At 43.3% G+C, this 17,353-nt stretch overlaps 1 protein-coding gene across 11 annotated transcripts in view; it reads right to left on the reverse strand.

The window, feature by feature from the left end:
• Window positions 1-17,353, reverse strand: part of LOC112256350 (prominin-1-A) — a 114,713-nt gene that overhangs the window by 29,953 nt on the left and 67,407 nt on the right. For 7 of the 11 annotated variants that reach the window (XM_042325617.1, XM_042325614.1, XM_042325612.1 and 4 more), the window contains 11 exons: window positions 8,839-8,959; window positions 8,511-8,574; window positions 8,124-8,213; window positions 5,932-5,955; window positions 3,537-3,766; window positions 3,284-3,358; window positions 2,846-2,909; window positions 2,441-2,600; window positions 786-938; window positions 425-548; window positions 205-308 (listed from right to left, as the gene is read on the reverse strand). In XM_042325617.1, the coding sequence (XP_042181551.1) occupies window positions 205-308; window positions 425-548; window positions 786-938; window positions 2,441-2,600; window positions 2,846-2,909; window positions 3,284-3,358; window positions 3,537-3,766; window positions 5,932-5,955; window positions 8,124-8,213; window positions 8,511-8,574; window positions 8,839-8,959 (1,209 nt within the window). The remainder of the gene's footprint in view (window positions 1-204; window positions 309-424; window positions 549-785; window positions 939-2,440; window positions 2,601-2,845; window positions 2,910-3,283; window positions 3,359-3,536; window positions 3,767-5,931; window positions 5,956-8,123; window positions 8,214-8,510; window positions 8,575-8,838; window positions 8,960-17,353) is intronic. The other 4 variants (XM_042325615.1, XM_042325613.1, XM_042325610.1 and 1 more) reach the window with 1 other exon arrangement.

Consider the following 17,353-nt stretch of genomic DNA (forward strand, 5'->3'; position numbering starts at 1 on the left):
TTCTTCACAAAAAAATACAGTTTTATATCTTTATGTTTGAAGCCTGAAATGTGGCAAAAGGTCGCAAAGTTCAAGGGGCCGAATACTTTCGCAAGGCACTGTAGTTCTCCAGCAGGTCTATGTAAAACATAAACCATCACTAGAACACACACAGATGAATCCCCAGCAGGAAGTGGTACATACATACATCCTGTAAAGTATTACCTGTAGAGACTCTCCACTGTGAGATCCAGGTCTGAGTCGTTGTACATGTACCCTGGGATGAAGTTCCTCCACTCAGGATTCACCAGGTGAGGAGTGTCCAAAACCTGGGACACAAATGACTAGTAAGACCATCATTCAGTTTCTCGACCATTATTATACAGCAAGACCATTTACAATACCTAGACAGTCTCACATTAAGAGTTACCACATCATAACTTGCCTTGAAGAGCTGCTTGGTGTGGAAGGGCTCGCAGACCAGCTTCTCCAAGTTGCCCCCGACCAGAAAGGTGGCGGTCACCACTCCCATCAGTATCCAGGAGAAGAGGAAGCTGAAGCCCACACCGCTGTGGAGAGACACGCATAGACAGATAGACAGACAGATGCCCAGCCAACCAGTCAGTCACCCAGAGAGACAGCCTGTCAGCTGGCCAGAATTTGTCATACATTTTTTATTTTACCAGGTAAGTTGACTGAGAACACATTCTCATTTACAGCAACGACCTGGGGAATAGTTACAGGGGAGAGGAGGGGGGGGGGTGGATGAATGAGCCAATTGTACAGCCTGCCAGCCTACTACTCACGCCATAAGCAGGGTGCCGCCGGTGTTGGAGACACAGCCCCGTGTGGTGGGGGAGGCGTGCTTGTCATAGCCTATGGTGCCACACAGTATGGCCAGGAAGTTGAAAGCAAGGATGAGAACCACCATGCAGCACAGGCCAATACAGCAAATCCACCTGTAGAGGAACCCTGGAGTCAGTACACCATGACGAGTAACGATGGATAATAACGATGGAGCTACAGACTACGTTCGCCGGGTAGAGGTCTGGGTAGAGGTCTGCACGGGACTGATTCCTTCATCCCGCTCCAGAAGCTTTTCACATGGCTCCCTCAGCTCTTCATACCGCACCTGCCGGCTCCCGCTAACTTCTTGTCCGACTCCCATCTGCTCCCACAAGAACTGGTCCCGAGCCTGACCGTAGTCCCGCAATGTTATTGTGGGTGTATGAGATGCTGCTAGCTTTGCAGCCCCCGGTCTCAGCAATTTTGCCACCTTAAGCCAGATCAAAATGCAAAAATAGCCTAATAAATAGGTTAAATTACCAGAGATTCACACCAGGCCAATTATATTACACTATTGGTATTATTGGGTATATCAGCCAATAGGCTAGACCTACAGTAGTTTGAAAGAAAGCAGAGTTGGGGTTGAAATTAGAATAGGAGCGCACTAGACTTAAGCTAAGTTTTGCATAACTTTTAGGAGCGGCACGATCTGCAGACAGAATAAAATAAATGTGTTATCAATGTTGATTTCCAGTCAATGTCGGAGCATAAACTATAGCCTATCCTATTTAGGAAGGTGATTCCCTTGGAACGACAACTGTCCCGTGGTCCGTATTTCTCCGCCCATGCAGCCTACAGGCTATTTACTGAGGCCACACGTTGGGTATACACGCAGTTGATCTCGCACACACAACAAAAGAGAGGAGGGGTAGGCTATTGAACTTGAAGCAACAAAAATGTAGCTATTCATTTGTGAATATTTTGCGACAAATAGTTGCTCTTAATAGGCTACAATAGATACAGATTTGCAGGCATAGACAAATAAATGTGTTATCAACAGGGTATTTACTTCCAGTCAATGTCGGAGCTGGAGCCTACCACTGGGAAGTACATTTCTCCGCACACGCAGCCAACTTCATCGATACCACACATAAGGCACATTTGATCTCGCACGCCCAACAAAAGAGAGGCGAGGTAGGCTGAACTTGAAGCAGCAACAAAAATGCTCTCCATCCCAAGTAGTCTGTCTGACCGTCTGCTCCCGTCCGCGGCATGAAAAATGCATGGCGGCATCACAACGCTTTCTGTCGCGGCCTGTAGGTTCCATGGGCACCCAGCGGCAACGAAGCCCCCCATCTCAGGGCTCAATCAAATGTAATGGGTGTAATAAGCACAGCTGGTCAAAGAGGGCAACATCAGGAGGCCATGTATGCGTGGGCACGTCCAGGGTATACTTAAAAGATAACTGACTGAACAAACTCCTGATTCATTATTACATTATGTCACAGTGACCTCTGCTGCTTGGAATGATGAAATAACTCCCGACGATGTTCAGTTAAAAACAGAAATGTATTTGTTCTAAAACTCTGAGCACATCGTGGGCCCCGGTCAAAAGTAGTACACTGTACGTTTGGGACGCCCGGTTTGTGAAGCGAGGCCCAGTTCCCGATTGTACCTGTAGAAGTCGATCTGGTCGATCTCGGGGTAGGAGTCTTCTATCTTGGAGTGTGTGTGACTAATGAAGTTGGTGAAGTTGGCCATAGTGCTGTGTACAGGGAACACCTTGGAGAAGCTGCTGATGTTGGTGCCGATGATGTCCAACATGCCCCGGGCTCCTGGGAGAGAGGGAGGGAGAGGCATTGGTGAATTAATGGAGTAATACAACCTTATATTTTGGGGTACTGGGGTAAGACAATAGGTCTTATTGGGCTTTACCTCCAATGAGTATTCATACCATACATGATTTGACTGATTTGTTAATGCAAAGTTGAACACTCAAAATGATATAACCCTTCATATAGTTTCTTCTGAAACTTTGTTTAGGAGCATTTACATGAGGTTAAAGAGAGATGCCACTCACCCTCGAATACGTTCCTCATCTGGTCACTCACCATGCCTGGAGTGTCATTGAATGAGGAGTAGCCCTGTTTGGAGGAGAAAGTACAGGTGTGGGATCTTAATTTGATGACCCTGTTGTTGCAAGAAAAATGCAAACTTGTAGTGTATTTGAGGTTTAAAAGGGGTTTCTAAAGTTTGTAATTTCCACTTTAAAATGTTAGACTTGACTCGCACTAACTAAAAATGTATCAACCCCCAACAAAAATGTAAATTCATTATAATCCACACAATACTTCACATTTCCTGTTGCTGCAGGATTCTTTTCCTGCTGTGAGAAACTGGTCATTAAGATTCCACATCCATAGAAAGGCACGTCTGCGACAGTATCACAAATATACATTTTTCAAATGTCACAACTTCCAATTTTAACCTAAAGCTTTTGCAACATTTCTAGACTCACCTTTTGAATGATATTGCCGAGGTCCGTTTTCATCAATTGATTCACACTTTCCAGCTGATTGTTCATATCAGGTAACTGCAGCACATCACACACAACACACACTTACAACGTGATTTTCCTCAGGCAGCGCAGCACACACAATGCGCAAAAACACATTTTAAATAGACCAGATGGCAAATAGTATATTGCTATATAAATCAAAATATTACTGTATGACTATTATTATCATCTTCAATAAAGCGGGCCAGCATACCCGGGTGAAGTTGGCGCTGACGTGGAGCTGTGCCAGGGAGCTACGGATGGAGAGGCAGAGCTGGGCGGTGGTGGCGTCCGAGTCCTCGTCATTGCAGCCCGGGTCGTTGAGGGTTCTATTGAGGCTGAAGCGCACCAGGCTCAGGTTGAAGTGGAGCTTCCCTGTCGCCTCCTGGAGAACCTCCAGAGACATACTCACGTTCTCCAGGGCGTCTTTGGTCTCCCGCATGGCTTGGGATGGGGACGGGGTAGGATGGAGAGGTGGTAAGTGTGTGTGAGAGTGCATTATAGAGACACACACAAATGTACAAGGCATAGTCACAAAAACACTCAATGTATGCACACGCAAGTACATACACACAAACCAAATACACACACACATGCACAGTCATACCCTAGCCGTGATAATACACACACACAAAAACACACACATTCACACAGGGGCAGCAATTAGAATTGAACAGCTGAACAATAGTTGCAGGTTCAATCCACTGTTGGAGCAAGATTGGAACTTGGAAGGCCATAAACTTAATATATTCATATCGAGTCATAATTAAGATGGCACGCAAGGTAAGTTTGTACAGTTCCAAATACAGTGGAAAGAAAAAGTGTGTGACCCCTTTGGAAATACCTGGATTTCTGCATAAATTGGTCATAACATTTGATCTGATCTTCATCTAAGTCACAACAATAGACAAACACAGTCTTATTAAACTAATAATACACAAACAATTATAGGTTTTCATGTCTTTATTGAACACACCATGTAAACATTCACAGTGCAGGGTGGGAAAAGTATGTGAACCATTGGATTTAATAACTGGTTGATCCTCCTTTGGCAGAAATAACCTCAAACCAAACGTTTTCTGTAGTTGCAGATCAGACCTGCACAACGGTCAGGAGGAATTTTGGACCTTTACAAAATTGTTTCAGCTTGGCAATATTCTTGGGATGTCTGGTTTGAACCGCTCTCTTGAGATCATGCCACAGCATCTCAATCGGGTTGAGGTCAGGACTCTGACTGGCCCCTCCAGAAGGCGTCTTTTCTTCTGTTGAAGCCATTCTGTTGTTGATTTACTTCTGTGTTTTGGGTCGTTGTCCTGTTTGCATCACTCAACTTCTGTTGAGCTTCAATTGGCGGACAGATAGCCTTACATTCTCCTGCAAAATGTCTTGAAAAACTTGGGAATTCATTTTTCCGTCGATGATAGCAAGCTGTCCAGGCCTTGAGGCAGCAAAGCAGCCCTAAACCATGATGCTCCCTCCACCATACTTTACAGTGTGGGTGAGGTTTTGATGTTGGTGTACTGTGCCTTCATTTCTCCACACATAGTGTTGTGTGATCCTTCCAAACAACTCAACTGTAGTTTCATCTGTCCACAGAATAGTTTGCCAGTAGCGCTGTGGAACATCCAGGTGCACTTTTGCAAACTTCAGACGTGCAGCAATGGTTTTTTTGGACAGCAGTGGCTTCTTCCATGGTGTCCTCCCATGAACACAATTCTTGTTTAGTGTTTTACGTGTCGTAAATTCATCAATAGAGATGTCAGCATGTTCCAGAGATTGCTGTAAATCTTTAGCTGACACTAGGATTTTTCTTAACCTCATTGAGCGTTCTACACTGTGCTCTTGCAGTCATCTTTGCAGGATGGCCACTCCTAGGGAGAGTAGCAACAGTGCTGAACTTTCTCCATTTGTAGACAATTTGTCTTACCGTGGACTGATGAACATCAAGGCTTTTAGAGATACTTTTGTAACCCTTTCCAGTTTTATGCAAGTCTACATTTCTTCTGAGATATCTTTTGTTCAAGGCATGGTTCACATCAGGCAATGCTTCTTGTGAATAGCAAACTCACATTTTGTGAGTGTTTTTTATAGGGCTCTAAACAACATCTCCAATCTCGTCTCATTGATTGGACTCCAGGATAGCTGACTCCTGACTCCAATTAGCTTTTGGAGAAGTCATTAGCCAATGGGTTCACATACTTTTCCCAACTTACACTGTGAATGTTTAAATTGATATATATTCAATAAGAAAAATACAATAATGTGTGTGTTATTAGTTTAAGCACACTATGTTTGTCTATTGTTCTGACTTAGATGAAGATCAGATCAAATTTGATGACCAATTTATGCAGAAATCCAGGTAATTCCACACTTTTTCTTGGCACTGTATATTGTAGACACACAAGGATGCCTCGTGATTTAGCCTGGTCCCAGATCTGTTTGTGCTGTCTTGCCATCTCCTATGGCCATTGTCATACCAATGGTACAAACTGATCTTGGACCAGGCTACAATTGGCTCAAGAGCCAGGAATACCACAAGGGGACCAATCACAAGAGTGACACCAGGGTGAAGTCTCAAGGTTACAAGGTCAGGGTTTATTTACTGTTACCTTTAATGGCCCTCTCCACTTTGACTTTATGACAAAAAAGTAAAAAGGAAAGAAAAGGATGTCTACTTAAGCGATTAAAGTCGTAGTACGCCATGTTACGAGCTAAGTAACAAGATCTTTCTATAAGAACTACAATACTACTCTATATTGTTTATATACAGTGCATTCGGAAAGTATTCAGACCCCTTGATTTTTTCTTTTACAGCCTTATTCTAAAATGGATTTTTAAAAATCTCCTCATCAATCTAAACACAATACCCCGTCAAGATGAAACGAAAACAGGTTTTCAGAAACTTTTGCAAATGTATTAAAAATAAAAACCAGAAATACCTTATTTTACACAAGTATTCAGACCCTTTGCTATGAGACTCGAAATTGAACTCAGGTGCATCCTGTTTCCATTGATCATCTTTGAGATGTTTCTACAACTTGAATGGAGTCCACCTGTGGTAAATTCAATTGATTGCACATGATTTGGAAAGGCACACACCTGTTTATATAAGGTCCCACAGTTGACAGTGCATGGCAGAGCAAAAACCACAGATCTGGGGAAGGGTACCAAAACATTTAAGCAGCATTGAAGGTCCCCAAGAACACAGTGTCCTCCATCATTCTTAAATGGAAGAAGTCTGGGTCTGAATACTTATGTAAATGTGATAATTCCATTTTTTAAAATTTGTAATACATTTAAAAATTAAAACGCTGTTTTTGCTTTGTCATTATTGTTTGTCATATTGTGTGTAGATTGATGAGGGGGAAAAAACAAATGAATCCATTTTAGAATAGGGCTGTGACATAACAAAATGTGGAAAACGTCAAGGGGTCTGCATACAAACCGAATGAACTGTATACATACACTGAGTGTACAAAACCTTAGGAACACCTTTCTAAAATTGAGTTGCACCCCCTTTTGCCCTCAGAACAGCCTCAGTTCGTCAGGGCATTGTACTCTAAAATGTGTCGAAAGCGTTCCACAGGGATGCTGGATTTCTTGATAATAACAGCTTCATCTCAATTCTAGTCAGGTTTTAGAGCCAAGCATAGTACAATAACTGTGGTAACTAAACTAAACACTGTTGACCATGCCCTGCTGTTGTATAAACTTAAAGAAGGTTGGTTTAAATGTTGAAGCATTGGATTGGTACTGACAGAACACAGTGTGTAGCACAGCCAGGTTATGAAATCGGAGTTTCGAAAGGATTACGAAATGAGTTGCCCAGGGCTCAATTTTTGGTCCGATCCTTTTTACGGTGTATATAAATTATATAGGGAAGACTGTTGACTGCATTGATAACTTGACCAAGAAACGGAAGTTGAAATTAGATTTTTATTTTAGGAACAAATCTTGCTCTTCAATGTCAGGCAGAAAGGATCTTGTTCAAAGCATTTTCATATTGGTGCTGGATTATGGTGATATTGTCTCTATGCAGGCCTCAGCAAGTACCTTAAAAACTCTGGACACTGTGTATCATGGTGCTTTAAAATGTATCACAAATGCTAGATCACTCACCCATCACTGTGAATTGCATGCTATGGTGCAATGGACCATTCTCTCCACCAGGAGGCTAAAGCCCTGGTATACCTTCGTACACAAAGCATTGATGGGACAACTCCCTTTGTATCTCTGTTCCTTACTGACCAGATCAGTCACTCGATACAGTCTTTGTACACAGTCGCTGCTGTTCTTGTCTGTTCCTAAGGCTAGAACTGAGATGAGGAAGCCTTATTTTTCCCATAATGCCCCTTCATCCTGGCGCATGCTTCAAAAGATATTCAAGTTAAGGAGTTAGTGTCCTTGCCTGTTTTAAGACTCTGATCGACGCAACTTGTTTTTGATAGTTGCAGTTATTTTGAATCTTCTACCGTATCTGCAACTTGTGACACTTTGTCTTCTGTGTGTATTTGTATTTTTTTGTAATATTTTATGTACATGCTGCTATTTCCCTGTTTGGCTTTCTTGCATGTCTCCCTCGCAAAATATATATTTTTAACCTCATTGGTTCTTACCTGGTTAAATAAAGGTTAAGTAATAAATAAATAAAATCATGTTTTGTACACTCAGGGTATTCTTAAAAGATCCTCATAACTTACTTGTGTCCAATTTGAGGACAGCATTGTCAGTGTGGTAGAGAATAAAAACAATGACAGCATCGGTCTGAAAGAGGAAATTATATCATAAGTACAGGACATACCACCAGCCATACGGAGCGCTCCGTCCATTGCAGGACAGACCTCTTTCCCCAATTCCTCATGAATCTTCCCTCCAAGCAGAGGACCCACATCTGAGGATGGGGAAATAGCATCATTATGTATTCGGGCTAGGGTCAATTCCATTTGAATTCAGGACGTAAATAGATGTTAAAATTCCAATTTCTCTCACAGAAAAGCAATGGAGAAGAATTGGAATTGCAGTTGACATCCTCAATCGACAGAATTGAAATGAAATTGGACCACAACTGTTATGTATCTGCTTAACGTTCAATATGCTGTTAACTTGATATGGCCATAAGATTAAAGAGTTTTGTGCAGTAGACTGAACAGAGACAATATGGAGACGTGGCCTCAGGCGCTGTACTTACTATCCAAGTCAGAAATGACTTTGTTCTTGGCAGTGGCGTATTGTGCTATTAGATAATCAACTTGCTGTGAAAAGAAGAGCAGAATAAAGTCACAGAAATTGAGACACGTGAGTCTGTTTTTTTGTTGTCTGAGATTGTGTTACTCTGTCAGTTTCTCTCTATCTCACACATCCCCACGCACCTATTACTGTATGTACGCACGCACCCCTTTGAGAAGCATACCATATACATTTAATCTAACCATCTCTTACATTCTCGACTTAGCCTTGTGTGTGTGCACACCTACAGAAATACTGTCATTGCAGCTATGGTAAAAAAAAAGCTGTACCGTTGGCGTCTCGTTGGTAAAACTCTGCAGGTCCCTCAGGTTGCTACTGACCAATCTCCTCATGCCTTTGAGCTGTGAGCTCAGGTTCTGGTTAGCTGCATACGCACACAGTACTCCAGCCCTGCGGACAAAACAAGAAATACAACCACAGAGAACATTAAAAGAGATATAGGCTAGCACACACCAAAATATGAGCATTTTAAATATTGTAATCAAGATATTCTAAGCTTTATGGCTGCAATTACATCTAGAATCGGCTTCCTATTTCGCAACAAAGCCTCCTTCATTCATGCTGCCAAACATACCCTCGTAAAACTGACTATCCTACCGATCCTTGACTTCGGCGATGTCACTTACAAAATAGCCTCCAACACTCTACTCAGTAAACTGGATGTAGTCTATCACAGTGCCATCTGTTTTGTCACCAAAGCCCCATGTACTACCCACCACTGTGACCTGTATGCCCTCGTTGGCTGGCCTCGCTACATATTCGTCGCCAAACCCACTGGCTCCAGGTCATCTATAAGTCTATGCTAGGTAATGCCCCGCCTTATCTCAGCTCACTGGTCACCACAGCAACACCCACCTGTAGCACGTGCTCCAGCGGGTATATTTCACTGGTCACCCCCAAAGCCAACACTTACTTTGGCCGCCTTTCCTTCCAGTTCTCTGCTGCCAATGACAGGAACGAATTGCAAAAATCATTGAAGCTGGAGTTACATCTCCCTCACTAACTTTAAGCATCAGCTGTCAGAGCAGCTTACCGATCACTGTACCCGTACACAGCCAATCTGTAAATAGCCCACCCAACTACCTCATCCCCATATTGTTATTTATCCTCTTGTTCTTTTTGCACCCCAGTATCTCTACTTGCACATCATCATCTGCACTCCAGTGTTAATGCTAAATTGTAATTTTTTCGCCTATCTATGGCCTATTCGCCTATCCTATTTATTTCCTTACCTCCCTACTCTTCTACATTTGCACACACTGTACATAGATATTTATATTGTGTTATTGACAGTACGTTTGTTTATGTGTAACTCTGTGTTGTTGTTTTTGTCATACTGCTTTGCTTTATCTTGGCCAGGTTGCAGTTGTAAAAGAGAACTTGTTCTCAACTGGCCTACCTGGTTAAATAAAGGTTAAATATATATATATATTTTAAAAAAATTACACAGGCAGCCCAATTCTGTTATTTCCCACTAATTGGTCTTATGACCCAACAGATCAGCTCTTTTTCCAAAAATTGGGCAAAAGATCAGAATTGGGTTGCCAGTGTAAATGCAGTCTTTATATGCTTATGATTTTGTTGAAAGGCAATTCATGTCAAACTTTTGTTCACTCCTTCTGTCTATACAGTTATGAATCCTGTACAGACCTCTAATCAGTTTACAAATACCACAAATAATCATTGGAGTTGAAACATACTTTGAACTAGGGCATGGAGCCAGCTAACGACTGTACATGATGTCCTGTCATCTATTGCCTTTATTGCTTCACATTATTTTGATTGTTTGTACGTGTTGTATTGTATGCACCACTCCACACAGAAGTTTGGGGGTGGGGGGCAATTAAGTTGTTTGAATTTGAATGTCCATCTCTCCTTGGCCACATAGCCAACCATTATGACATCACCTGCTTCAGAAAGCTTTGTTCGCCGTGGAAACCATCAATAACATTCTAAAATCCACAACATTCTAGAAACAGAATCAACATTCCCCCCATAAACACTTTCACCTTCTGAGAAGACAGGTCGTTTTGAGACAATCTGTGTACCTTTTTATTGCTAAAATGTCGCTGCATCTGTATAATGATGGCTACGAGTCTGACTCCAACTATCAGCCTGACCAGGGCTACGATTCAGGCTTTGAATCTGAATTGGAGTCAGAAGACCCATTAGAAGAGTCCAGAGAAGTGGGCCTCTTCATCGAGCCCACACCCTCCTCATCCTCAGATCAAGATCAGGTCCCTGAAGTCCCAGTGGCCAGGACCCATGCCCAGAGGGCTGAGGTGGACCAGGCAGTGGCCCTGGCCACGGCCCCTGTGGACCCGGAGGTCATGGTGGGCGAGCACAATGAGATTCTCCAGAGCTCAGGCCCTGAGATCACCAGAGCACCTATCTGTCTCATACTTGCCCCTCAGGTGGTTCCATCGTGGGTCACCTGGTTTAGAAGCAGAGAGGCAGAACCAGAAAGCACTCACTCAGACAGTTCTTTGAGCAACGGCGAGTAGAAAATTCCAAATTTATTAGTAAAACATCATCACATAGAACGTTTTTGAAGACAAATGCTGTCTTTTAAGTGTGACCGATTGTGTGTATTGTCTTTCATTCCATAGATTATAATGGTTTAGACGTGAAGCGCCAAGAGTCTCCCGTAAGAGATCCGGAGGACCAGAGGGTCCCGCTCACCAAGAGAATGAGAGGATCAGAGGACTCTGACAGTTTCCTGATCCCTAGGTTGCCACCATGGGTCACCTTCAAGAGGACCAGGGAGTCCGGCCCTTCTAGCAGCCCAGGCTGTTTCCAACTAGAAGGCTCATCATGGAAGAAATGGAAGAGGTAGTCTATCTTTTGATCTCTTTATTGTTTTATCTTGTGTTTTTTAAATTTTTTATATAGACAGTACCAGTCAGATGTTTGGACACACATACTCATTCAAGGGTTTTTCTTCATTGTTCTATATGTTCTACATTGTAGAATAATATTGAAGACATCGAAACTATGAAATGACACATGGAATCATGTAGTAACCAAGAAAGTGTTCAACAAATGAAAATATATTTCTCATTTTAGATTCTTCAAAGTAGCCACACTTTGCCTTGGTGACAGCTTTGCACAAGAAACCCTCGAATGAGTAGGTGTGTCCACTTTTGACTGGTACTGTATATATATATTTTTTTGTGTCTTAGGGAGACTTGAAAGGCACTTAAAATCAAATGTATTATTAGGTCAGTTGAGGAGAGTGACATTGCCATTGTCCCAAATGTGACAAGGCCCAAGTATAGGAGAACATGGGAATCAAACCTTTGTCCAGGACGTTCTGAGTCCGTGGGAACCAATCGGAAGAGACAGAGGGTCTGATGAGGACACTGACTCAACTCAACTGATGTCAACCAATCTCAACTGACCTTTAATTGCATTTTGTATCAGTTATAAAATAAATGTACTGTCTTTTTTTCTATATTAATAGAAAATAGTTTTAGATCTGCGATCTGATTTGTCCTTATCGGTCTTATGATTACTTAAGATTTGAAAACATATATAAACACCATGTAAAGTGTCAGTCCCATGTTTCAAGACCTGAAATAAAAAATCCCAGAAATGTTCCATATGCAGAAAACGCTTATTTTTCTTCAATTCTGTGCAAAAATGTGTTTACATCCCTGTTAGGGAGCATTTCTCCTTTGCCAAGATTATCCATCCACCTGACAGGTGTGGCATATCAAGAAGCTGATTAAACAACATGATCGTAACACAGGTACACCTTGTGCTGGGGACAATAAAAGGCCACTCTAAAATGTGCAGTTTTTTCACAGCCATTGAAGAGGAGTGGGCCAACATTCCACAGACCACAATCAACAGCCTGATAACGTCGATGCGAAGGAGATGTGTCGCGCTGCATGAGGCAAATGGTGGTCACACCAGATAGATACTGACTGGTTTTCTGATCCACACCCCAACCTTTTCTTTTAAGGTATCTGTGACCAACAGATTCCCAGACATTTGTATTCCCAGTCATATGACATCCATAGATTAGGGCCTAATACATTTATTTAAATTGACTTATTTCCTTATATGAACTCAGTAAAATCTTTGAAATTGTTGCATGTTGCGTTTATATTTCTGTACAGTGTGAATAACACCAAATTGTACCTAATACAATTCTCTTCATATTTTAGCTGTTCTCGCCATAATATGGAATGCGTTCCAGGTGACGACAATCTGCCCATCTCTGCCCATTCACGAAAATGGTTCGCTCCTACAGACAAATCATATTCAAACCAGATCAAGCTTTATTTATACGGCACATTTCAGACTTGGAATGCAAGGCAATGTGCTTTACAGAAAAAAAAACAAAAAAAACAATGAAAATAAAAGCTGAAATATTTACTACACAACAAACACAAAATCAAAAAACTAAAGAATGACAAAACGGAACAACTAAAAAGCACTCTAAGGAAAAGCAAAGCTAAAAATGTGTTTTAAGATGAACATTTTAAATATGTCCAGTTTCAGCTGGGGGCATAATAACTAAAGGCTGCCTCTCCATGCCTCTTGGTCCTAGGCTTTGGGACAGTTAAAAGGCCAGTGCCAGAGGACCTGAGTGAGTCACCTGGCCGTGGCTTGCTATATAAAGCAGGCAGACAAGCATCAAGGCATTCAGTTACTGTTTGATTCAATGTTAGAATGGGCAAAACCAGTGACCTAAACGACTTTGAATGTGGTATGATCGTCGGTGCCAGGTGCACCGGTTCCAGTATCTCAGAAACGGCCGTCCTCATGGTCTTTTCACACATGACATTCTCATTGTTTACCGAGAATGGTGCGACAAACAAAAAACATAGTCAGCGGCAGTCCTGTGGGCAAAAACAGCTCGTTGACAAGAGGTCGAATAAGAATGGTAACAGGCAAATAACGGCAACAGTGGTATGCAGAACGGCATCTCGGAACGCACAACTCGTCGGTCCTTGTCACGGATGGTCTATTGCAACTCCTATCAGCCAAAACAAGAAGAAGCGGCCCCAGTGGGCACGCGATCACCAACACTGGACAATTGAGGAGTGGAAAAACATTGCCTGGTGCAACGAATCTCGGGTCCTGTTGCGTCCTGCTGACGGCAGAGTCAGGATTTGGCGAAAGCAAAACAGGCAAAAGCAAAACAGGCAAACTGCCTGGTGGTGGTGGTGTAATGGTGTAGGGAATGTTTTCCTGGCACAAGTTAGGTCCCTTGATATCAATTGAGCAACATTTCCATGACCTGAAGAATTCAGGCTGTTCTGGAGGAACTAGATGGGTGTACCTAATAAATAAACATTTTCAGATAATTGACAAAAATACTTAATGGAATCATTGTATAAGCACAGCAATAACATATAAATGCCAGCAGGTGGCAGTACAAGTCCTTACAGCAAAACCACGACCTGTTCCACCATCATTATAGGAATAGTGTACAGGGCCTAAAATTGAATACAGACTAACTGACCAACATAATCTGTTTATAATCCCCCCTCCTCTGGGAAAGTTAACTAATTTAAAATGAAAAATACACACTGAAATGGTTGAAGGTGATATGCTGTGGCTCACTCAACTGAAATGATTTGAGATCTAGGCTTTACACTCTGTCATGTAACCTTTCAGGCAGTAAACATACTGTAAAGTACATGCTAAACACGTTACTGCATGTTGTGAATAGCTTATACATCTAAAAGAGTCACTTCCGTACTTAAAATAGTCCATACTGTGGCTCTGTGTGTTGTGCTTCTAGTGTTAATTAGCTCCAGGAACATCAACGGGAACCTTGTCCATATATTAAGTCCTAATTTCCATGATTCCTTCTATCCCTCCTGAATACTAACCCTAGTTTCTAAAATGGTCAGAGTTTGATGAATACTAACCCTAGTTTCTAATATGGTCCGAGTTGCTAAATAATAACCTTATTTTCTAAAAACAGTCCGAGTTGCTAGGTCAGGGGTTCCCAAACTTTTTTGGCCCACGACCCCATTATGATATTAGAAAATGATTGCGACGTGAAAAAAAAGACCATTTTAATTTCCCAAAAATGTTTTACCCCTTTTTTTGATCATGTCTCATCGCTGCAACTCCCAACGGGCTCGGGAGGCGAAGGTCTAGTCATGCGTCCTCTGTTAAACATGACCGCCTTACTGCAAATTATTCTGACATAATGTCTCTTCTCTCACCACCACTAATGAGATAGGTGTGCTTGATGCATGGCGTGTCAGAGCTTCCCAAAGTCATGGGGTGTGGTTGACAGTGCGCACCTCATCTCTACTGTCACATCCAACCTGGGTCGATATTTGGTTTTAATGCCGATGAGAGCACTGAATCCAGCATCCTACAGATAGGAGCTGGCAAAGGGTAGCCTACCATGAGTTTTATGGTGCTTTCACGGAAACGGAAACATGGCTTACTCGAGACACACTATCGGAATCGGTACAGCCAGCTGGTTTCTTCACGATTCGCGCAGACAGAAACAAGCATCTTTCTGGTAAAGAAGAAGGGCGGGGGTGTAAGCCTTATGATTAACGAGACGTGGTGTGATCATAACAACATACAGGAACTCTATAGAAGTCCTTCTGTTCACCTGACTTAGAATTCCTCACAATCAAATGCCGACCGCATTATCTACCTAGAGAAATCTCTTCGATTATAATCCCAGCCGCATATATCCCCCCCAAGCAGACACATCGATGGACCTGAACGAACTTCATTTGACTCTATGTAAACTGGAAACCACATATCCTGAGGCTGCATTCATTGTAGCTGGGGATTTTAACAAGGCTAATCTGAAAACAAGGCTCCCTAAAGTCTATCAGCATATCGATTGCGCAACCAGGGCTGGCAAAAACCCTAGATCATTGTTATTCTAACTTCCGCGACGCATATAAGGCCCTCCCCAACCCTCCTTTCAGAAAAGCTGACCACGACTCCATTTTGTTGCTTCCAGCCTATAGACAGAAACTAAAACAGGAAGCTCCCGCGCTCAGGTCTGTTCAACGCTGGTCTGACCAATCGGATTCCACGCTTCAAGATTGCTTCGATCACGTGGACTGGGAGATGTTCCGCATTGCGGCAAACAACAACATTGATGAATACGCTGATTAGGTGAGTGGGTTTCTTAGCAAGTGCATCGTTGATGTTGTACCCACAGCGTCTATTAAAACATTCCCAAACCAGAAACCGTGGATTGATGGCAGCATTCGCGCAAAACTGAAAGCGCGAACCACTGCTTTTAATCAGGGCAAGATGACCGGAAACATGACCGAATACAAACAGTGTAGCTATTCCCTCTGCAAGGCAATCAAACAAGCTAAGCGTCAGTATAGAGACAAAGTAGAGTCACAATTCAACAGCTCAGACACGAGAGGTATGTGGCAGGGTCTACAGTCAATCACGGACTATAAAAGGAAAACCAGCCCCGTCGCGGACCAGGATGTCTTGCTCCCAGACAGACTAAACAACTTCTTTGCCCGCTTTGAGGACAATACAGTGCCATGACACGGCCTGCTACCAAAACCTGTGGGCTCTCCTTCGCTGCAGCCGATGTGAGCAAAACATTTAAATGTGTCAACCCTCGCAAGGCTGCAGGCCCAGGCGACATCCCCAGCCGCGTCCTCAGAGCATGCGCAGACCAGCTGGCTGGTGTGTTTACGGACATATTCAATCAATCCTTATCCCAGTCTGCTGCCCCCACATGCTTCAAGAGCGCCACCATGGTTCCTGTTCCCAAGACAGCTAAGGTAACTGAGCTAAATGACTACCGCCCCGTAGCACTCACTTCCGTCATCATGAAGTGCTTTGAGAGACAAGTCAAGGACCATATCACTTCCACCCTACCTGACACCCTAGACCCACTATAATTTGCTTAGGTCCACAGACGACACAATCACAATCACACTGCACACTGCCCTAACCTATCTGTACAAGAGGAATACCTATGTGAGAATGCTGTTCATCGAGTACAACTCAGCATTTAACACCATAGTACCCTCCAAACTCGTCATCAAGCTCGAGACCCTGGGTTTCAACCCCGCCCTGTGCAACTGGGTCCTGGACTTCCTGACGGGCCGCCCCCAGGTGGTGAGGGTAGGTAACAACATCTCCACCCCGCTGATTGCTCCACACTGGGGCTCCACACTGGGGCCCCACAAGGGTGTGTTCTCAGTCCTCTCCTATACTCCCTGTTCACCCATGACTGCGTGGCTGTGCACGCCTCCAACTCAATCATCAAGTTTGCAGACGACACTACAGTAGTAGGCTTGATTACCAACAACGACGAGACGGCCTACAGGGAGGAGGTGAGGGCCCTCGGAGTGTGGTGTCAGGAAAATAACCTCACACTCAACATCAACAAAACTAAGGAGATGATCGTGGACTTCAGGAAACAGCAGAGGGAGCACCCCTCTATCCACATCGATGGGACAGTAGTGGAGAGGGTAGTAAGTTTTAAGTTCCTCGGCGTACACATCATGGACAAACTGAAATGGTCCAACCACACAGACAGCGTTGTGAAGAAGGTGCAGCAGTGCTTCTTCAACCTCAGGAGGCTGAAGAAATTCGACTTGCCACCAAAAACACTCACAAACGTTTACAGATGCACAATCGAGAGCATCCAGTCGGGCTGTATCACCGCCAGGTACGGCAACTGCTCCGCACACAACCGCAAGGCTCTCCAGAGGGTAGTGAGGTCTGCACAACGCATCACTGGGGGCAAACTACCTGCCCTCCAGGACACCTACACCACCCGATGTCACAGGAAGGCCAAAAAGATCA

Source organism: Oncorhynchus tshawytscha, linkage group LG08, assembly GCF_018296145.1.
Source record: "Oncorhynchus tshawytscha isolate Ot180627B linkage group LG08, Otsh_v2.0, whole genome shotgun sequence".
Classification (NCBI taxonomy): domain Eukaryota; kingdom Metazoa; phylum Chordata; class Actinopteri; order Salmoniformes; family Salmonidae; genus Oncorhynchus; species Oncorhynchus tshawytscha.